The sequence below is a fragment of the Melospiza melodia genome, chromosome 13 (assembly GCF_035770615.1).
Source record: "Melospiza melodia melodia isolate bMelMel2 chromosome 13, bMelMel2.pri, whole genome shotgun sequence".
NCBI classification, from domain to species: Eukaryota; Metazoa; Chordata; class Aves; order Passeriformes; family Passerellidae; genus Melospiza; species Melospiza melodia.
In genome coordinates, this window is record NC_086206.1 from 19526988 (window position 1) to 19550089 (window position 23102).

A 23102-nucleotide genomic window follows, 5' to 3' on the forward strand; every position below is an offset into this window, starting at 1 on the left:
CCCTGGAAAAAGGAATTCTGGCATGAAGGTGCTGGGATAATATCCAGCTGAAATGAGTCACCTGGTGCTGCTGCAGTGCTGTGCTCTCAGGAAACTCTCACTTTGATATGATCTCTCTTTAAAAGTCAGATCTTTCCTCTGGGAACAGGCAAGTCTTGACTTAGGCTGACCTACCTTGCTTTTGGCTAGAAAAAGATCTTTTCCCTTGGCTGCCCCATGACTTTCACTCACAACCTCCCTGAGAACATTTTTAAAAACCATTATTTAGGTCATCTCAATCAGGCAGCATGAATCCCAGTTCCAAAAATGGTTTTATTGGCCTAATCTGATAAAATGCCCATCCTTTCATACAGGTACATATTTTTGCAATTATTTTTTTCTTTCTTGTGATAATTCCTCTTAAATCACCATCCATCATCAAATACCTGGCATTTGAATTCCACAACTCAGACAAGTGCTTACCAGAAAATTTTAGATTTCTAATTATTGCCAGTGGTTGTGTTTGTTAGGATTTGTGCCTGATGCCTAGAATTTCTTCACAAGCTGCTCAGAATGCTTTACACTGAAAGTGGAGACATAAACCTGCCAGTGTAAAACAAGAAAGCCTTCAGAAAGTCAAGGCTGTTCTTTTTTGTCTAAGTGGACCATTCAAAACTGAACTTGGTAGGGCAGGAACTGCTCTGTAGTGGATGAAAAATGCCTCCAGAAGTGAGTGGACTGAGTCTCTTGTGTTTTAGGTTTCACTGAACTCCAGCTGGGAGGATAATATGGATATAAATGGGATAAATGATGTCCCTGAGTTGTCCTGTGACAACACTGCCCTGCCAAGAAGATGAATATCCAGAAAAGGGGAAGAAAATATTCTTTATTCTTTTTTATTCTTATTTATTCTTTCAGTATTGCCAGGGAAGTTTTTCTTAACCTTGTAAATAAATATATAATATATCCCTTGCCCAGCTTCCAACAGAGACTGGAGACAGAACCATTGGAGGAGTGGAGATGGGTGGCAAGAAGAATTCATCAAAGAGTTGTATGCAGGATGAGTTACAGTTCCAAAAGTGTTATAACATCAACTCTCATTTTGATGTGAAGACCATGACCAGCTGTTGAATTTTGGTCCTGCAGAATTCTCACTTCTTCAGTGCACAATCCACGGACTGCAAAGCACAGACCCTGTTTTTTCCCAGATAAATGTCAAAGCTGTGTATCTGCAAAAATAAAGGCCGGTAAATGGTGTCTGAAGCAGCTATTAATCTTTGGAATTAGTTGCTCCAAGTGCAGATTGCAAGTATATGAAACAACAAAAAATGGAATTAAATTAGGGAGATTTATCGTGAGCAGTTGTTGCACAGTGGTTTGGGTTTCAGCAAGAGCACAGAGCAGAGAAAGATCAGCACAAAGACATAAATAAAGTAGGAATACTCCAAGGAAAGATCTTGTTTACTCTGTGCAAGCAGCCATGTCATTTGTCACCTCAGAGCACAGGAGCAGGACATGGGTGGGAGCTCCTGGATGGGCTGGATCAAGGTGCAGATATTAATATTGAAACAGAGTTTGTGAAAGGAATTGAAGACTCCTGTGGGGTCAGACAAAGCTCTATGAGCAGTAAAAAATCAAATCAGAGGTGGGAGAGGTGGCAGGGTTGTGATTTGTTCCTCTCTGGATGTACTGAAGCTGTCAGAGCCTTTCAGTAATTGCAGCTTTCAGATGGTGTTGGATGGGATCTGGGTGGAGGTGACAGTGACCTGCAGGTGCTGAGCTCTGCCAGCATCCCAAGGTGACACTTCTGTCCTGAGGGAGTCACCTTTCCATGGGCTGGCTGTGAGCTGCCCACAGCTACCACGGGGTGAAGAGAGAAACCTGGGGAAAATGGCCTGTTTGAAGGAAAACTGGGATAAATTCTGTTTTAAATGCCTGTCTGCAACTCTGGGGGAGAGGAGAGCTGGAGAAATGGGGCACAGCAGGTGACAGGGACCTGAAGCAGTGACAGGACCTGGAGCAGTGACAGGGGCCTGGAGCAGTGACAGGGACATGGAGCAGTGACAGGACCTGGAGCAGTGACAGGGATATGGAACAGTGACAGGGACCTGGAGCAGTGACAGGGCCTGGAGCAGTGACAGGGACATGGAACAGTGACAGGGCCTGGAGCAGGTGACAGGGACATGGAGCAGTGACAGGACCTGGAGCAGTGACAGGGACATGGAGCAGTGACAGGGACATGGAGCAGGTGACAGGGACATGGAGCAGTGACAGGGGCCTGGAGCAGTGACAGGGTTCTGGAGCAGTGACAGGACCTGGAGCAGTGACAGGGACCTGGAGGCCTTTCTCCCCATAAGATAATCCTTAGTTTTACTTCCCAGCAAAATTCCCTGGCATCAACTGAGCAGATTTTGTTACAAAGAACCTTTTAATAGAGAGATACAGAGAGAACTGCCCAAAGCACAATTACTGCTAGAAAAACTATAGGAACCTTAACTCCAAATAAATCAAATATATTCCCTTAACTACTAAGCTTTTTAAGGCACACCTTGCTCTTTTTCCAGGTTCCCATCATCATATTCTGGCAAGCTTCAAGATGAAATCCTTTGGCTTCCACCAGTGAGCAGCTATTGACACTTGGGCATGGATCAAAGTGAATTTCCACAGCTTTCAGATATAAAGAGTAATTGGAAGATTTTTTTTTTTTTTTTTTTTTTTTTTTTGTGTGTGTGTATTCAGAGGGTATAACACTCCTCTGCAGAGCCATTTTAGAGTGGATATAAAATAAATCCAGCAAGGCTCCTCTCTGCTCAGCTGGGGTAAAGTGAAGGCAAACAGGGCTTAGTGTCTGTGTCTTGACAACTTTTGTGGTTCTGTTCCTTCCTTCATTCAAGTGGAAGGTGGACAAGCTGCTGGAGGAGAAATTCAGGGGGAGTTATAAAATAAACAGCCCCACATTTCACTCAGTGAGGCCTGAGCAGCACACCTGATGTCTCTAAAGTGACATAGACGCAGATAAACACATTTATACTCACCAATGTGTATGAATGCCTTGTTCTTACAGCTCTCCTGTGCACCTGCTCTGTGTCCATCCCAGGCAGGATGCTGGGCACTTTCAGCTGACTCCACCAGCCCATTCCCACCCTCCAGGCCTGGATGTCCGTGAGATGTCCAAAACCCCACGTCCACTCCTTCCGTGCCTCCCATTGTCAGGCCCAGCCTGACTCACGTCCCCTTCCTTGCTTTCTCTGTGCGCTCATGTAATTTCCACCTTCCTTCCCTATTCCACACCCCAATTTATTTTTTCCTAATGGTCTTTCTCGTCCTAAAATAATTTTCAGCAAACCAACGTCACCTTGGTTTAATGAAAGCCCCTGGATGTTTATCATGTTGTTAGATCGTTTCCTTCCAGATGAAGTTGTCACTTTGTCAAGGCGTGATGCAAACCCCCAGCAGGAAGCACACAAAGGGAGAGCCCACCAGGCTCTGGGGAAGTTTGGGTGAACTGTTTGCAAAAAAAATCAGCCAAGCCCACCCCTCCGAGACTTTCATTTCCCCCTGCGGCAGCTGTCATCTGATCCCATGCCTCGCCTCTCAATGGGGCTTTCGGAGGATGCCAGATGTTGGGAACAAAGGTCTAAAAATAATCTTTCCAAGTAATCTTCCCGTCCATCACTCAAGGGGAGCGTGAGCTTTGTGCGAACATGTGAGCCGAGAACCTGATCTAACTTCAACAAGTTCAACAGCAGCTCCCGGCTCCTGCCTCTGGGCTCCTTGTTGTGCCTTTTTTTTTTTTTTTTTCTTTTCTTTCCTTTTTTTTTTTTTTTTTTTTTTTTTTTTTAATTCCTTCCCCTTTGCCTTCCCAGAAGCTGCGCAGGGAAAAGCTTGGAGCGCTCTTTCCCTCCCTCCTCTCCTCCTTCCCTCCTTGCAAACCCCGACATCTCCGGGGCTCCTTTTTCCATCTCTCCCTGGAAATAAAAAATAAAAAAATGAGTTCCAGGCTGCTTCCAGAGATACAAAAAACCCTTTTCTGTAAGAAGCTCCTGGCTGCAGCGCTGTGTGTGCTGGTGGTGCTGCCGGAGCCGGGCAGTGCCAGGAGCCTGTGGAAACGCGCTCTGCTGAAAATGACGGAGAAATACGATGTGAGTGGGGCTGGGGGGCTCGGGGGATGCTGGCCGAGAAAAGGGGGAGTTATCCTGGCAGGGTTTGGGATAAAGGAGTGTTGGATCGGCGGGCTGGCTCGGTACCACAGCCATCCGTGAAGTTTCCCCAGGCTGCGCGGGACTTTTGCCACCTAGCTGCTGCCGGGGGAAGCTGGGGGAGCTTTGGGATGGCATCGGCACCGATTTCCCTGGAAAATCCCCGGGACAGCGGGGAAAGGGATCGGGGAGAAGGGGGATGCAAACCCTGAGCTCCGGGGAGAGGTTTAGTGCGGGGAAAATAATGGGATTTATTGCTTGGAGCAGCTCCTGTGCTGCCTTTTGGGGTAACTTTGGGTAAATGTGGGATGGGGGCATTGCCCACGGCTCTGTAAATCCCTGGAGCACAGAGAGCTCAGCCCCACAGTGCCAGAGCAGCGTGCCCATCACCCTATAAAGGGTAGTGATGCCAGAAATCCATCCCTGTGGCAAGCAGAGCCGCTGCCCACGCCCTGGCACACCCTGGGTGCCACCATCTGTGCCTGCCCCTGGCAGCCTGCAGGCTCCACAGGGCACTGGGCACAGCCACAACCCCCAAACCCGCTCTGGAGAGAGATGCCCAAAGCACAGGTACTGCTGGAAAACCTTTGGGAACCTTCACTCTGGAGTGCTGGAGCTGGAGCTGGGACAGCAGCGAGTGCAGGGGGTGATGCTGGGGCTTGCCTTGGTGTGTCTGGGCCAAACAATTGTCACAGAAGAAATGGGAATTGAAAAAAAAAAAAAAAAAAAAAAAAGGGAAAATAATTTGATAGCTTGAGTTTTGGGACTTGCTGCTTTAAAAAAGAAAAAAAAGTTATACATTTGAAATTTTTACTTGAGGCTTTCAAGTTCCCTTAGAAACCAGCACTGCCCCTTGAACTGCTTGGGTGCAAGCCCCAAACACTTTATTTTCTTATGCTCAGGTCTGACTGCATCCTCCAGCCACTGCATGCGTATAAACAGCACCTCAGTGTCACAGGCAGATCCCTCCATGTTTTCTGCAGGTTTTAATTCCAAAAGGATGTTTTTCTGCCCATGACTTTTAGGGTGATGTTTGTGCATGGCAACATTTGGTTTGTGCAATTGCTGACTCAGAATTGTGACACACATCCCTTGCCCCCAATGAGAAAACTGAAATTCTGTCTCCTGGAAATTTTTTAGAAAACATTGTGCTGATGTTTGAAAGGCACCTCAGGATTTTGTAAAAAATCTTCATTATAGCCTCTCTTGGGCTAGGGTGTCCTCTGGTTTGCACTTTAATTAGAAAATGGTGACATAAAGAGCTGAATTTCCTGCAAAATCACTGGAAAGTGCATTTATCTGGATGTTCTTCTGCCATATTTCAAAGTGAAGCTCAAATTGAATAGGAACCATGAGGTGAATGACCCAGAGAGATAGGACAGGAGCAGAAGAGGAATTTACATGTTGATTTTCAGATAAGGAGCCAGCTCCCCTGGGGATATATCCTCTTCTTTCAACCTGCACTTCTTCAAAGGGCTGTTTTTGCTGGCAGCCCCGAATCCAGGTGCTACTGATCTGGCAAGCTCAGCTAGAAATTGCTCATATTGACAGAAACATTGATCCAGGGAAAACAGAAACTGCTTTTCTTTCTCCTCCTCCAAGCCTTGTCAAGGGAGAAAGCATCTGCTCTGCATCCTCTCCTGCAGTTCTGGCAGCCCCTCTGCTTTCTCACAGGGATGTTTTCTCTCCTACCAAATGCTGTGTGTTCCCTGTGGTTGGAAAAATCAGAGTCTGGGGGCAGAGCAGCTGATTTGTGAGTCATTGGATAGAGGGGTGACAGATGGAGGTGATCATGGACGTGCAGCCATGTGGGACATGGGCCACAGGAGCTGTGGGACCTGTCCCACCCCTGTGGGACCCCAAAGGACACAGCTCTGTGTGGTCTGAGCCAGAAAATCCGAGGCTGCAGCAGGAGGAGTGTGTCCAGAAAAATGCTGGGTGCAGAATGGCAGGGAGGAGTGAGGATGAGGAGCTGGCTGGGGTTTCATTCACCCTGGGTGAGGAAGGCTGTTGGCTGGCAAGGAGAGGTGAAATGGGGCTGGAGAAGGGAGAAAGAGGGATTGCAGTACGGAGAAAAAACTGGCAGCCACATTGGGATGCAGGAGCTGGGCTTTAAAACAAATGCATGTGTTTTACAGAGGGACATTTGTCAAGTTTAGTGATTTGCAGCTGGTGTTCTGCAGCCCCCACGCTCCAGTGACTGTTCCCAAGGGGCAGAGGGAGGGAGATACCTGGGAGTGGGCTCAGTTCATCATAAAACACCCATCATGTCTGTTGGGAAAAACTGGGCCAGTCTGGATTTCATTCCACTGACAACTACAGCAAGTGTTGGAGAAAAATCCCAGCCTTCTTCTAAAGTCTTTCAGAAATGAAGAATTCCTCACAGCTGCTGTAATGCTCTTTCAGCAATTTATTTACCCTGCAGCAGCCGGCTGTCATAAATCAGCCCTGGGGTACCCTCCTTGTGTTCTGGCCCCCAAATCCTCAGAGTAACCTGTGAGCAGGGCAGCCTCAGCTCCCCTTTGGAGCCTGCACACACACACAAACCTTTCTCTGCATTTCCTGCTTTCCAGCCTTTTACTTATTATTGTGCATCTTTTGGAGCTCGCCCCAGTTCTGCAGGGTTCTTCCAGCTGCAAAGAGCAGATCCAAAATGACAAATCCTGAGCTGACAACAGGAGAAAATTATTCCTGTAATATTATATTCCTGTCATATTATATTCCCATATTATTACTTTGGTCTTGTCCTTCAGATTAAACTGCTTTCAGGCTGGTGTTTGCCACTTTGATCATCACTGATGGGTGATTTTCCAGGTCTTTAATGGAAATATTGGAGGATTCAATATTCCCTTTGACTCTGTTGGTTTTTTTTTTCATTTTTTTGTTTTATGGCCAGTCTTTAGGAACACCTGTCAGGACCAGAGCTGGTGGTGGGAGGCTGAAATAAACCTCATGTGCCACCTCGAGGGGCTCCATGCAGAATGTGAATTAGCAGAGCTGTGCTTTAACACAAGCTCAGGGACCAGTTCCAGACACAAATAACAGAACAGAGCTGGGATTTTTGGGAGGCAGACTGCATCCCTATTGAAATTATGGCTGAGACTGAGTGATTCCATCCAGGTTCTTCCTCATCTTTGTTGACTTCCAGGGTTCCTCAGCTGAACTCTGCACTTTTCCCCTTACTTTGTTTCTGGCTATCTAAGGCAGATATTGTCATTAAAATATTTAATAAGTCTCCCTGGGAAACAGAAATTTACCTCCTGCACTGAAAAATGGTTTTAAAGAAATTTTGATTGTCATCACAATATGCAGAATTAATAAATCAGAGCCAAACTGTGAATGCTGGGAGAGCTTTTAAAAAAACCTTATAACCCAGACCTGGAGATGTCCTTAACCAGGTTACTTTGGGGAATGAGGGAATCCTGCTTACACATAAACAAGGAGGTTTATTAAACAAAATAAGTAAAAAATTCTTATTTTGAATGCAATGAGTTGTGAGCAATAGGTGACCAGAGAAAAATGGGCAGGGAGGTCATGAGGTACAAAGTTATTTGGCCACAACTGTTATATTGTTCCCCAACGGAAATTTCATTCATGGAGCCAGCTGTTCATTGCAATTTTGGCTTCTTGGGTTCTGAATCATCTGTGAAGCAACTGCAGTAATTGTTTGGTGGTTTTTTTTTTCATGTGTCCATTATTTGCCAGTATTATTTTGGTCCCATTTCCGTCTGCAGATGACCTTTCAAATAGAATGGTAAACTGTGACCTTCCAGGATGAGCACTCCCTCCAGCATGGAGACCTGTTCTGTGTTTGGAACTGCACAGATTTATTGCTCAGTGCTCCCTTATATACCAAAATTATGCTTGGTATGAAAATTTTATCTGTTTAAAATCCACCAACCCAAAAAAAAAAAAAAAACCAAGAAAAGTGTATTTTCAATATCTTCAATTTTAAAACATCTTTCAAATTTGGAGTGTTTGCAGCTTTTGAGGAATGGACTAATATGAGAGCTTGCATCTTCAGCATCATCAAAATTGGGTTTTCCAAATCTTTTTAGTGGTTTAAACAGCCTATCACTTAATGGGAAAACAATGTCACAGAAGTGTTTTAGAGGAAAAAGCAGAAGAAATTTGTTTATTGATATTGGGAACGGGGCAGGAGACTGTCAATAGTGAAAACATCATCAATTCTCTGTCTGTCTGATGCTCCATCTCCTGCAATGGCCTCTCCTGATAATCCATGTGGGAAAAGGCTCTTGTCAAAGGACACATGCTCCAAAGGAGTCATTGGGTTACAGAAATAAGGATGGAGCAGGATGCAGAGAGGGATGTTAATCTCACCTCAAATTCTCCATGGTCTGCTGGTGAAATTTCCTAGAAACCCCTGGGGGATTGTTGCACCATGTTTATTCTTGGAATAACAACCCCAGTTTCTCATCACTGATTTTGTAACACACCAGTGATTTGGCCAAGTGTATCTTTACATTTTTGTGTATTTTTGACTTTACTGCTCTTGAGGCCATGGCAGTGCTCACTTCACACCCCTGGCTGATCTCTTTTAAAAATGCAAATCCAGAATTTTGATTTTATGAGAGCTCATGAATGGTTATTAATAAATCTGAGACCTGAGTGCCCTGAGCACTTTCTGCAGCCCAGGGGTGAGGGAGTGGTTGAGCCACAGGTGAGAAAGGAGTGGGCTGGGGTGATTCACCTCTGCTGCAGGGATTTGGCTTCTTGCTACAGCAGCCCCAGTGTGAAAAATATCTGAATGGTGCCTCATAAATGTTCCTGGGCCTGTTAATGCACTTTACACTTCTCTTATCCTGTCAGTGAGCAGTGAGCAGCTCAGCTTCTTTCTGCTGCAAATGGGCTCATCTTCTCTGGGACAAAGCTGGCATTACTCACAGATCTCACCAGAACGTCCCGTGGTTTAGAAACGGTCTCTGATTTAACAGCCCAGAGCCCCACCATGGATAAACTCGAAAGGCTCCAGTAGGATGTTCCATAACTCACCTTACGGCGAACCTGACTTGCTTTTCTTCTCTTTGCAAAGGATTATGAGTACCCTCTTCATTCTCACAGCTCCCAGCAGCAGCAGAAGAGCGACCGGTGCCCGCCGCCGCCGCAGAGCCTGCCGGAGCGCGCCTGCGAGGTGCCCAGCTGCCGCTCCGACGCCGAGTGCCAGCGCCACAAGCGCTGCTGCTACAACGGCTGCATCTACGCCTGCCTCGAGTCCGTGCAGCCCCCGCCAGGTACAGGGGGCCCCGGGGGGGCTGGGAGGGAGGGGAGCTTGTGGCGATGGGGGTGGCGGTGGGGATGGTCTTCAGGTGTGTTGGGTGCGGCGCGGGAGGTTGAAGCGCGTGTTGTGTTCCGCGCTTGGGGTTTCTGCGGGCTTGAGGAGTGAAAAGGTGTCCAAGGGAAGCTGGTGTGGGAAAATTTCCACTTGGGTGAGTTGTAGAAGTCACTCAAGGGCAGTTTGTTTTCCTGGGATGCCATTTCCCATGCCCCATCCCTGGAAGTGTCCAAGGCAAGCTGGTGTGGGAAAATTTCTCCTTGGTCCAATTGTAGAAGTCACTCAGGGGCAATTCTTTTCCCAGGATGGCATTTTCCATGCTCCATGCCTGGAAGTGTCCAAGGCAAGCTGGTGTGTCAAAATTTCTACTTGGGTGAATTGCAGAAGTCACTCAAGGGCAATTCTTTTCCCGGGATGGCATTTTCCATGCTCCATCCCTGAAAATGTCCAAGGCAAGCTGGTGTGGGAAAATTTCTCCTTGGTCCAATTGTAGAAGTCACTCAGGGGCAATTCTTTTCCCAGGATGGCATTTTCCATGCTCCATGCCTGGAAGTGTCCAAGGCAAGCTGGTGTGGGAAAATTTCTTCTTGGGTGAATTGTAGAAGTCACTCAAGGCCAGTTCTTTTCCAAGGACAGGCAAACTGGTGTGGTAAAATTTCTCCTTGGTCCAATTGTAGAAGTCACTCAAGGGCAATTCTTTCCCAGGATGGCATTTTCCATGCTCCATGCCTGGAAGTGGGGATGCCACACCAAGGCAACCTGGTGTGGCAAAATTTCTGCTTGGATGAATTGCAGAAGTCACTCAAGGCCAGTTCTTTTCCCAGGATGACATTTTCCATGCTCCATTGCCCGGAAGTGTCCAAGGCAAGCTGGTGTGGCAAAATTTCCACTTGAGTGAATTGTCGAAGTCACTCAAGGGCAGTTCTTTTCCAAGGACAGGCAAATGGTGTGGCAAAATTTCTACTTGGGTGAATTGTAGAAGTCTCTCAAGGCCACTTGTTTTCCTGGGATGGCATTTTTCATGCTCCATCCCTGGAAGTGTCCAAGGCAAGCTGGTGTGGTAAAATTTCTCCTTGGTCCAATTGTAGAAGTCACTCAGGGGCAATTCTTTCCCAGGATGGCATTTTCCATGCTCCATGCCTGGAAGTGTCCAAGGCAAACTGGTGTGGCAAAATTTCTACTCGGTCAAATATAAGTCCAAATCAGATTAATCCATCAGGCAGCCTCCACACAGGCCCTTAGAGGAAATCCATGACTTTTCCACAACTCTGTGCCCTGTGGCTGCTACATCTTGACACTGTGGTCTCTTGTTTCTGTCTCTGCAGTCCTGGACTGGCTGGTTCAGCCCAAGCCCCGCTGGCTGGGAGGCAATGGGTGGCTTTTGGATGGCCCAGAGGAAGTCTTACAAGGTACATGACATTTCTTTGTCTTTGCAATATCCATAATCCCACAAAGGCCCTGGAGAATGAATCCCTCATACACAGAGCTCGCCTGGGATGTTGGGCTGCTGGTATTTGTCTGGAGTTTCCACAGGAATAACTCTGTGTGGTGCTGGGAGCTGCTTTCTGCTGCAGTAAATACTTTTTATGGATATGGATTATGCAGCAGAGCACTAGGAATGCTGCAGGGTGCTGGGCTTGCACCCATTCCTCAAATAATGAGAGATATATCTTCCTTTTAGAAAAAGGCTTTGTCATCATACATGTAATTTTCTGCCAGCTTCCTGATAGAGTGTGGGTGGACTTGGAATGGGAGATCCTTTAATCCAGAGTGGCCTCCTCACCCAGATGCCTTGGGCTGGGGCTGTGGCTCTTGGATCTGAAGGTGACTTGGACAGGAGCCCTGGCAAACTGCTGCAGAGCTGTGCCAACTGGGGCATCTAAATTTGGAGACTGACAATGAGATTGAGCTTCTCAAGTTCATTCCATAGGAAAAGGGCTTTAATTAATTTTTTAAATAGCTAAAATTGAAATAAGAAGGTAGTTGGGAGGTGGGAAGAGAAGTTTTCTTCTGTGAAGCATTCCTAGATTTATGGACACCTGAAGTTTTTGGGTTTTTCATGGAAAAGTTAACCCAGCTTTTGATCAGCTTTAGTCAGATCTAGGTAGTGCAAATAAATTCCCCTCTTTGGTCTTACACAGATGGTTTTAGACTCACTAAGCCTCAACTCTCATCTATTATGGAAACTCCAAGTTCTTGAAGACAAAATTCTGCTTCCAGCTCATTGGAGCTGCACAGCTAGAAACAAGATAAAATAGGTTCCTCCTCATCCATCCTTGTCATGCTTATATTATTTGTTCTTATCTGAACACCTTCATCTCAGCTTGAGGGAGTAATTAGGGAAGCAAGAACCATCAGTCATGGCATGAGAATTACAGCAGAGGTACTTGAAATTAAAAATCAGAGGGAGGAGTGGCCCTGCAGAGTCTGTACATGTAATGGCCACAGACACTGCCCAGGTCCTGCTTTGATTTCCCATTCTGAGCTGCACTTGCTGCCTGTCCCAGGTCAGAGTGGTGAAACCTCTGTTTGGGACAGGGGCGGCACTGCCTGACCCCACAGTGAGTCACTGCTGAGGTTTGGATTCAGCAGCAGGCCTGTGGGTGTGGAGCAGAGAGCACAGCAGCACAATGCCAGCTTCCTGCTCATGTTCCCAACTCCTCACCCAGCCCAGAGCTGGTGGGACACACTTATCCCTGCCTGGTGGGACACATTTATCCCTGCCTGGTGGGACACATTTATCCCTGCCTGGTGGGACACACTTATCCCTGCCTGGTGGGACATATTTATCCCTGCCTGGTGGGACACACTTATCCCTGCCTGGGGAGAGCAGACCCATGGGGGGATCATCCTGCATGGTGGGCACTGCTGATGCCTCTCTGGGCTACCTAAAAACAGAGGTCAGACAAAATTAAGAGGATAAAAAGCAGTTTGTTTATATTTGTTGAAGGGCCTTCAAGTACATTTAGGGCAGACAAAGCCCCCCAGGGGCTACACCCAAAAATGGACAGTGGGTCAACTTTTATAAGTTTGGTCCATTTGCATATTGGGGGTTAATTGTCCAATTCCAGCTTCAGGTAATGAAGTAATTTACCCCAGTTTGCTCCCCCCAACTCACTTTTGTTTCCATCTCTGGGGCCTGAGGCAGTGAGGTGTCCTTGACTGCCAGGCCTGGAGAGGAATTGTTGTGTCTGCCCAAAATGGGAAAGCAGCAGCTCACACTGTGTGTGGAGTTCAGAGTTCTACATTTGGTGCCTAAAGAGGCTGGCCTGGAACAGAGTTAAAGGAATAAAGTAGGGATTTATTAAAAGGCCTTCAAAGGATAACCTTGGGCAGGCAGCACAAGAGCCTGGCCATGGCTACACCCAAGATGGACATGTCATGAGTTTTCACAGTTTTATAAGTTTGGTCCATTAGCACATTTGGGTTAATTGTCCAATTACAACTTCAGTCCCATCCTCCCAGTTTGCTCTCCTCAATTCTCTGTTGTTTGCACTTTTTGGGCCTGAAGTTGCAATGGTGTCCTTGGGCTGGAAAAGGATTGTTTTGTCTGACTGAGCCGTGAGGAGAACTTGCTAGCACTTTATATGAAGCTCAGAGTCACACACCAATGAAGTACAGAATCTGAAAGATACAAAAGCTAAAACTTAAGGCATCACATCAAAGAATTGCAGGATTCCAAATACATGAAACACATACAAACTAAAACCCTGCAGCATCCTTGGTGGGTGGTGCCCACCCCAGAGCTGGCACACAGGCTGTGGGGAGGGTTTGTGCAGGGAATGGGGCTGAGCTGTGCCAGGAGGGGGCAGCCCCCATGGCAAGGAGCCCGAGGTGGGGTGGTGGCCGTGGTGGGGTCCCTGTGGGTGTCACAGCATGACAGGTTTCTCTTGCAGCTGAGGCCTGCAGCACCACGGAGGACGGGGACGAGCCCCTGCACTGCCCCACAGGCTATGAGTGCCACATCATCAACCCGGGCAACACGGCCGAGGGCATCCCCAACAGGGGCCAGTGCATCAAGCTCCGGGGAAACCCAGGTGGGTCAGGCCAGGAAACCTCCCCCTGTGGGATGAGGCCATTTCTCACTCACGGATGGGGCAGCTGAAATGCGTTTCAAAAACCTTTATTCCATTTTCGGTCTAAGGTGAAGGGTGAGACAATACAGATCGTATAATGCATGCCATCATCACAATGAGAAGCTAAGTTCTGATTGTGTTAATTTCTTAATTGCAATACATTTTAAGCATTTCTTGGCCTATCAGCTGTAGCCACACTATGCTGCAGATGCCTTAAAGCAAATAATCTAAAATTACCCCTCATGGCTCCCACTACAATGCATCTTTCACAGTTCTGTTTCTGCAAAGTATCCAATCTGATCTGCAAGGCCACCTTTTGAAACTTGTTTCTAGCTCCATTTCTCTCTCAGCAATGCCTGTTCTATTCCATTTCTAAGTCAGCATTTCTTGTCTCAAGGTTTGCATACAGATGCACAATGTGTGAGCTTTCTGTCAGGCTTTGAGAATTCTCTACAAATCCATTTCCCACATTTTCCCCTCTCTCTTGAATGGAAAAAACTTCTCGTACATGCTGATGTTTGCAGGGCAGAAGCAGAAAGGAAGGGACCAGGACACTCATGCCAGTGTCCTCTTGGGCTGTGTCTGCCTGTGCTGTTACTACACAGCACAAAAATTAGAAATATTTATTAGTTACTGCATGCTTCAATGAGAAATCTGAGTTTTAAATTCCAGATTTATCTTCTGACTTTGCTTTCTGCATACAAAACTTCGTTGCCTTCATTCTGCTGATGCATTTGCCCAAAAAAGAATTTCACACATGCCAAAATATTTTCCAGGAAAGCTCATAGCATGTGAATGGTAGGATATGTACATTGGCACTGGGCTAAAATCACCTCAGTGCTGAGACATGAGACATCAGTTTTGCCATTTGGTCATTGTAAAAAACAGGAGAAGCATCAAACCAGGTCTCTCAGCTGCTTCCAAAACAGATTAAGAGTTTTTCCATCATCTCTTATAACCTTTTCTTTAATAACATCCACAGTAACCAATGTAATGCAGAACTGTGGGGATCTTAGACATGAAGTATTTCTAAGGGCTTAAATAATTATATAAATGGCAAACAGAACAACCTCCTGGAACTTGAATTATGTAAAATGCTAAAAGGTGGTCTGAAAAGTTACCCAAATTTTATTTCATTTGGGAAAGCCTCTGAATCCTTGACTTGTAGCTATTGAAAAGGTTATAAAATGCTAGTGGCAATTCCCACTCTTATGGCAATTGAGTTGTGTTCACAGAGCTCAGTAATCTCAGCAGTTTATAAGAGGTTTCTAGCAACCCAAATTACTTCAGCCACAGAGGACTTTTATGTCCCTCATTGTGAGGCTGTTATTTCCCTATCTCTAATTTCTCTGTGCTGTACACAGCAGGTCAGAGTTTAACACAAAAAATGGAGGCTGACTGGGTATGTTCTCACCATGAACCTTCTTTTCCAGATGGACACAACCTGAGGCACAAGTATTACAAGGAATATATTGGTAAGCTGCTGGCATGAAGGGGTTGTTGTTGTTGTTGTTGTTATTTTAAGCTTTATCATTCTTGCAATGCTTACAAGGAATTTGCTCCTTATGAAATGAAGGTTTGTACATAGGAAAAAAAAATATTCTTTATCTTCAACTCTCTATGCCTTGGTCAGATGTCATTTTAAGATCTACGATGTCCTGACTGTGGACTCTGGAGAACCAGAATTTTCAGCTGTGACAGAATGAGTTAAACTGCCAGGGGAACCACCCAGTCCAATAATCTTTTTTTTTTTTTATTATTTTTAAGCATATTTTTGGAGTTTTGCTCTTGGCCCAGGACTCCTCTGTGTTGAAGCTGAACACAGAACTCTGTCAAAAGCAGGGTCTTGGGCTGTGGTAAGAGATAAGGGATGGTGGAGCCCAGTGAATTCCCCCAGAGGTGTTAGGTCCCTCTCACAAATCTGCGGCTCAGAGAAAGCAGGAGCATCTCCCACGTCTTTCCTCACAGTTCCAAAGCTCCTGGTTCCTCCCTCTTGGATCTGGATCTGATTGGAAGTGACATTCAGGTATAACTAGAGAGCAGCTTTGACATAAGATTTCCAAACAGTCCAATTTGGCCACTTTGGCTGATAAAACCAGGAGAGGATTTCTTTTCCTTTCTTCCAGTGTGGGCTAGCCCAGCTATCTGTCAAATAATGATAAAATAAACCTGAGGGAACCTCGAGAAACCGTTTTCCACTGCCCAACCCAAAACCTGACTTTGCTGATGTTTGTTTTACAGGGAGCAATTCCAACAATTTGGTTGGCTATGTGAAAAACCAGCAGAAGCATTTGGGCTAATTGAAGGTGTGCCTGGGTAAGTGCCCTGTGAATAAAGAGAAAGCTGGGTGGAAATAGCTGGTGCTTGGAATGCAATCATTCACAGAAACATTGTCTGAGGGTGGTATTTCCTCTGAGCAAAATGCTGGAGTAAGGACAGCACCTTAAACCCTGTGCAGGTGCATGAAACACTCTCATTCCATCAGACACACCTGATTTCTTTGCAGAACTTTTGCCTTGTGGGCATCTAGAGGATGAAAAATAATTGGTGTTCCTTAAGACTTTAAACTTTGTGTTTAGGGGCTTCTTCTAGCACAGGTGTAACTGGGCCTGCCAGACAAATTTAAAAGCTGTTTATTCTGTTTATTCTGACTGCAGAAAGGGTCAGTCTTGCAAATCCTTCAGCACATGGGGGGGTTTTGTGGGATAATTTTCTGTGTGTGAACACTTGTGCTGAGCAGTGGCACCCACTGATGTGAGCAAAGGCACATTGATCTGTCAGAGCCAACAGCAAAAGCTCTGTCTGTTTTATCAGCCTTGCATCAAGCAAGAATGAAAATATTTATTACACCAAAAGTTATGTCCCAAGATGGTTTTCTCTACACTTTCAGCTTCACTTTAAGATTAACTTGGGTTTAGCTGGGAGTTGTGAAAACAAAGCAGTTCAGTGTTGTACCTACGTCAGGCTGGCTGTTAAGATTGCTCAGCTACTTAAGGACAAGTTCTGTGCAAACATCCTAGGAAGGATAAATATTTTAATTCCTCTTCCTCTTTTTTTTTTCTCTTTTGTTGTTTGGTTTTCACCCAGCTGGACCACTCTGTCAAGGAACGCTTTACCCAGCAGCTTTTTGGTCCCAGATCTCCACATCTCCAGCACCCCCTGATCCCTGCCCATCACTGACAGAAAAATTCATTATCCAAGGAAAAGTCCAGATTTTAACCCCACCAGGAAGGGGAGAAATGTGATCCCCTGAAGGAAACCACACTGCTTATCAGCTGCCCTTCTACAAATGAAATGCAAACAGCTCCAAGGGATCCCTGTAAGCCACAGTGCCATGATCAGGCTGCTGACACAGAGCCAGCCCTTCGTGTGCTTGTTGTGTGACCAATTCAGATTTCAGGCCTGTGAACACAACCATGTGACGTCAGAATTCTACCTAAATATCATCTCTAAGTTGCTTTAAAATAGATGAGACTAAAGAGGTTCTCTGGATCAAATCCAGTGCCTGCCTGTCTGGAACAACCCCTTTAAAGAAGCCTTTTCATCAGCTTAAAATTCAAAGAAATCTGCAAAGAAACCTTCTTCCTTTCCTATTTACATCCAGATAAAAACCAGGTTTGACACCCACTCTAAATGGCTAAACCTGAAGTTTTAAGAATTTGAGGAAGTTTAGGCTAGGAGCAAAAGCAGCTTTATAAATGCTTTTAGATTACTTTCCTCTTCTCAGTCTGGTGAGCTGCAGATTGAGAGTTAATAATGGAACAGATTCCTTCCTACAATATCCAGGCTGACCCACAAATGCATGCCAGGTTTTGTAATGTGCTGCTTTTAGCCAGCACAGTTAATACTCACAAAATCTGGGGGTTTGTACCTGCAAAACCTCAGCTAGAGGCCTGAAGTCTGGATAATTGGTTAAATGTGTTAGCAAATCAAACCCAGGATAAATTTGTGTGCTGAAAAGGATTGTCTGGCAGATGGGCCACTGCTCCTCAGGAGTCCTGTACCTTTTGTGTTGATTTCCCTAAATCCTTAAAGTCTGGATATTTGTATTTGGGCCTCACAGCTTCTTTTAGCTGTTTACCATTATACAATGGAAAACACATTTTCTGTTAAGGTTTTTCCTTTCCTTGGCAGTCCTGAAGGGACAGTTGCATTTATTGTGACAAACCAGCCAGAATTGTCTGGCAGAAAAGCCACATTTGCTCCATGGTTTAGTCCATGTCCCCATCTGCCTGAATGAAATTAACATTTTCATTTGCACAGTAGTAGCACTGCATATAAATACCCAATTCACAAATGCAAGCCCCTGCTTCCACTCACAAAATACAGGATTGTTTTTTTCCACTCACTAAACAGTTTAAGCCAAATCCAAGACACCTATAAAACTCTTGATGCTTTGCACATGACATTTGCAGCTGGAGAGATGGAAGGTGCCAAACTGCTCCTCTGTTTCCTATTCTAAACACACTCCTGAGTGCTTTACAGAGCAAAGAACAGCTGAAGGGCTCCACATTTTCCTAAATATCTCCATTTGTTGTACTCACTCTTTTTCAAAGTGCAAGATATTAAATCCAGCACCATGTTTGGACAGAGCTGTTTCTAGAATTTTATCCTACACAGCTTCCTGCAGTGAGATCTTAATTCCTGCTTGGACACAGGGGCCACAGAACCAGAGAATTTTGGAATGGTTTTGGAAGGGAATTTGAAGCTCATCACCTTCCACTAGACCAGGTTGTCCACCAGGCTCCAATCCATATTTTATAGTTCCAATCTGTGTTCAGACCAGAAACTTGTCACTTATCCTACTGCAGCCTCGCTCCTCAGTGCTGCTCAGTGAAATGCATTGATTTTGTTCAGCATTACTTCCTGCAGGTAAAAAAAAAAAAATCAAATTCTGATTAAATGAGCAAAGCCCTCCAGTGATCACTGCTGGCCCCAAAGGGTAAATGCCAAAATGTTCAATTTTAAACTAAAAAAATTCCTAAAACCTTGTGAGGAGCTAGTTGAAAAACTGGTGGTGTGCATTCACAAATTTGAAAGATTAAAACTTCAAATCTCAGCCTAATCTCTCAAAGCAGCCCAAAATATGCTTGATTTGAGTGGACACATTCACTTCAGTGTCTGTTTTCTTTGTAGCTGCAGAAGCACATACCTGACCACATGGGTGGGACAGTACAGGTATGTTCTGCTTGCAAAAGAAATTAAATTAAAAAAAAAAAAAAAAGAAGAAAATTGACAAATTAATAATTTGATGACGAATTTCTGTTTACTGGGTGTTTCACAGCCATCACCCTTCTATAGTGGTGCTATAATGCTCAGGGGGATTTTTCCAGGTTAATTCAAATTATTAATTGTCAAACTCAGAAACAAAAGCCACAGAAGGGACTTGGCAAAGTTTTCAGCAGTGAGACACTGGAATGTGAAACTCAGACACTGAAATGAAAACACAGAGCAGGTGAGCTGTCCTCAGCTGCTCTGCTCTCCAGAAGCAGATGCTCCATCAGCAGCCTGGTGCAGCACAGTAGGAAATGCCTGGTGTAGGATGTTTTTAACCTTTTCATGACCACTCTGCAGCGTGTTTGGTGCTATGACAACCTTCCTGTGTGCCACTGAGTGCTGCACTGCCCACAGCTCCCACATCCCCGAGGATCTGGGCAGCCCCAGGAGCCCCTCCCTGGTTTGTGCTGCTCAGATTCTGCTTTGGTGCTCAATAAAATGTGACCAGTCTATTTTTCAACCCTGCCGAGTTTCTGTTGTGTCTTCCTGATGTACTTGCAGCTTTGGATTAGGGGGGAAAAATGGAGAAAACTTCTTAATTTTAGTTGTTGGGAGAACATAACACAAGCTTAGGGAGACAGAAGTCATTTTGTCCACTGGGAGGGAGGTGATAGACCCCAAAACACATCCACCACTTCTGTCAGCTTTCAGAGGGGTCCCTGTTTTGGGTCAGACCTTCAGTTCTGGCATTTTCAGTGCCCTCAGAGGAGCAGATGGACAGTGGCACCCCAGCAGAAGTGACCCTTTGCACTGGGGCAGTGCTGGGGCTGCCAGCTCAGGTGCTTTGGGCTGCACCAGCACTGCCCAGGCAGCTTGGCAGGAGCCTCAGAGGGTGGAGAAGCCAAGCAAGGTGAAGGTCAGAGCTGGGCTGTGCCCACTGCAGGACAGAGCTGGCACGGGACAGGGGTTGGGCTGCTCCCAGCCTCCAACACCCTCCTGCCCCACCCAGGATCCTGCTCTACCTGCTCCTCAGCAGGGACAGGAGTGCTCCTGCTCTGCCCTGGCAGCACAGCGGGGACAGGAGCTGCCTGCAGCTGAGCCACGGGGGGACAGCAGCAGGGCTGGCACTTGGGAAAGGCTGGGGGGTTCAGGTGAGCCCAGGCAGCTCCAGGTGGCACGGGAGCTCCTCACTGTGCCAGGGAAGGTGTCCTTGGGATCTCTTGGACCTCTTTTGGTCTTTGGGATCCTTGGGATCACTTGGACCTCTTGTAGTCTTTGGGATACTTGGACCTCTCATGGTCCTTGGGATCATTGGGATCATTTGGACCACTCTTGGTCCTTAGAATCACTTGGACCTCTCGTGGTCCTCAGGATCCTTGGGATCTCTTGGACCTCTCATGGTCTTTGGGATTCTTGGGATCTCTTGGACCTCTCATGGTCATTGGGATCCTTGGGATCACTTGGACCTCTTGTGATCTTTGGGATCACTTGGGTCTCTCATGGTCTTTGGGATCTTTGGGATCACTTGGGTCTCTCGTGGTCTTCGGGATCTTTGGGATCACTTGGGTCTCTCATGGTCTTTGGGATCACTTGGACCTCTCGTGGTCCTTAGGATCTCTTGGGATCACTCAGACCTCTTGTGGTCCTTAGGATCATTGGACCTCTCATGGTCCCTGGGATCCTTGAGATCACTTGGACCTCTCGTGGTCCTTGGGATCACTTGGACCTCCCCGTCTGGATGAGGAGGTCACAAAGGGTGTGCACATAACTCCTGTCTCCTGCTGGGAATTGTGACAGCAACCACGAACCTCAGCTTTCAGGAGAATGATTTGTTTGGTGAACACCACAATATCATGGTTTCATTTCAGCTCATTTTCACGCCAATGCAAGCAAAAATGGTTTCTGCTGCTGTAGCTTGGCAGTGATCTTTGAGGAAAAAGCACAGCATGACCTGAGGCAGTGTCTGGAGTGACACTGAAGTGCTGCCAGGGCATCCCAGGAACCAACAACGGGATCAACAGAAGGAACAACAAAATAGATCTTCAAAGAGTCTACTACCACCAGAATAATATAAAATAAATTCTGATGTACCACTCTGTGGTATTGGAGTGTCTTGGTCACCCTCAGGAACTTTTCATTAATTTGCTGAGCAGTGAAGAAGCCTCTGAGGTTTGGACAACCCATAAAAGAGTTTTTGGAGGCTGGAGGTTTCTCTTTGCTCATCATGGCACAGCAAGGGTTGGCTCATACAGGGGTTGTTTTCTTCTCCCACCTCACCCTGGCTGCTCAGGCTGGATTTCCCTCTGGAGGTGGGGTTGGGTGAGCATTCATTGTCTCTCTATGGCAAAAGGATTTACTGCATCATCTAGGATCCTTTAAGAGTAAATTAAAAAAAAAAAAAAACCCAAACCAAAAAAAACTAAACCAAAACCAAACAAAAACCAAACAAAAATAATCAACCAAAAACACCAAACCCAAAGCAAACGAAGAAAACCACCAACACAAACAAAAAAAAAAAATGTCAAAAAAAACCCCCAACTTTTCCTGGTGAGTCTGCAGAGATAAATCCTATTTCTTCCCATACTTTCTCCTTGTTATTTTTCCATGCAGACAAAATAGCAAGAACAACAAGAGAGGCTGTGTAAACCAAAAAGGATTTTTAAAGAGTTTCCCAGACAGAACTGTGGATGGTGGGGATTGTTCCACTCATCCTGAGTCCCCCACCAGGTGAGACTCCCAGTTTAAGCAATGGAAACTGTGCAAAAAGAAACCAAAAGTTTTATTTAAATTCCCTCTTCCTTGCCCATTACACACCTGGGGACAGACCTATGGATTTGGGATTATTATGGATTTTGGATTTTACTCAACCTTCATGGGACAAGATGTTTTTTTGCTTTAAAAACCAGGAGCAGCGGAAGTTCTGCCCAGGAAAATCCCAACCCAGAATTGAAGTGTTTGGATTTTTGATTTTTGGGTGGCAGCAAACTCCATTCTACCCATGCAGAAGAAATTTTTTCCCTCAAGGTGGCACAAGAGGAACAAAAGTGCTACAAGTCCTGGTTCTGGCAGGGGAGCAGGTGAAGGAGCAGTGAGTTTTGAGCTCACAGCATCATAATTTTGGGCTCAGGGAGTCTCAGAGAATGACTCCTTTGCTCTGTGTGTTTTCATAACAGATATCTTCTACTTAAAAGACAAAAAAGAAAAAAAAAAAAAGGTTTTCCAAATAATCTCCTTAGAACTGGAGCTTTATTATCCAATTAAATAGGAAATACTGTAAGGGCACTGCAATTGGGCTTTGATATGTTTTTAGAGTGTGCAAATGATAGAGTGAAGAAATACAACTTGTATTAGTTTTGTTTTCTTAACATTATAGTCCTGATTCAGTCTATTCCCAGCATTTTCTGAGCCATGGGATAGCAAAATACATTAATTTTGCATTCGATTTCCTAACATGCAGAAATCAACAGCAGCAAGGAAATGAAACTTGAGTCCGTTCAGCAATTTCTCAGAGTGAGTGGCAAACAGCAACATCATTTTCCTGCATTTATCCCATCTCATCAAATACAATTTCCCATAACAGAACTGAGGGAACACAAAGATGAGAGAGAAGGACGTGGGTCCTGAGCCCAAACCAGGCTGTTCCTTCCCAGTTTGCTGGATAATAAAACAGCCTGCTCTGATTGTTATGGTGCAGCATTATTATTATTATTATTATTATTATTATTATTATTATTATTATTATTATTATTATTACTATTGTTATTCTCATCAACATGTTTTTCTCCTTTTCTGTGTCCTTTTTGTCTTGAAACTTCTGCCAGTCCCACTCAGGCCATTGTTGCCCCTCCCTAACCCAGGGTGTGGCCATGGTGCAGATTTTGGATTTTGCTCTTGCAGCTCCATGTGTCCCTACAAGCAGCAGGGTTGTGCCAAGGGGATGATGCTAAATAAGGAAAGGATCAGCCTGTTGTTTAATTAGCCATGGTGGCTAATGAGGCCCACACTGGGCACAGCACAGCCCCAGGATGCTCTTCCTGGGCAGCAGCTTCAGGGATGATGGGTGACAATTTGGGGTGAGAAAAGCGAAAGCAAAAGCAAAGGGAAATTTTCTTCCTACATGCCTAGAGAGGGGGAAGGTATTTCCCACCACTTTTCTGGCAGGAACACAAGGATTTGGAGTGATGTTGAGATTGTGGAGACCACAAACAGGCTGAGGTGGGCAGGGGGAGGGATTCCCTGGCAGGCAGTGCTGCCGTGCCCTGTCAGGAGCTGCCAGAGCCAGCTGGACGTGCTCCAGCTCCTGGGAAGAGCTGCACAAGGAGGGGGAAACCAGTCCAA

The 23102-nt window shown here is 45.7% G+C and overlaps 1 protein-coding gene across 1 annotated transcript; it reads left to right on the forward strand.

Annotated features, from left to right (window-relative positions):
• The first annotated feature begins 3836 nt into the window (after positions 1–3836).
• On the forward strand, positions 3837–19284 carry WFDC1 (WAP four-disulfide core domain 1). The gene is made up of 7 exons (XM_063168112.1): positions 3837–4121; positions 9232–9430; positions 10797–10880; positions 13368–13508; positions 14981–15022; positions 15789–15863; positions 16635–19284. The coding sequence occupies exons 1-6, from the start codon at positions 3969–3971 to the stop codon at positions 15845–15847; spliced, it is 678 nt and encodes a 225-aa protein (XP_063024182.1). The 5' UTR covers positions 3837–3968; the 3' UTR covers positions 15848–15863; positions 16635–19284.
• Positions 19285–23102: the final 3818 nt, after the last annotated feature.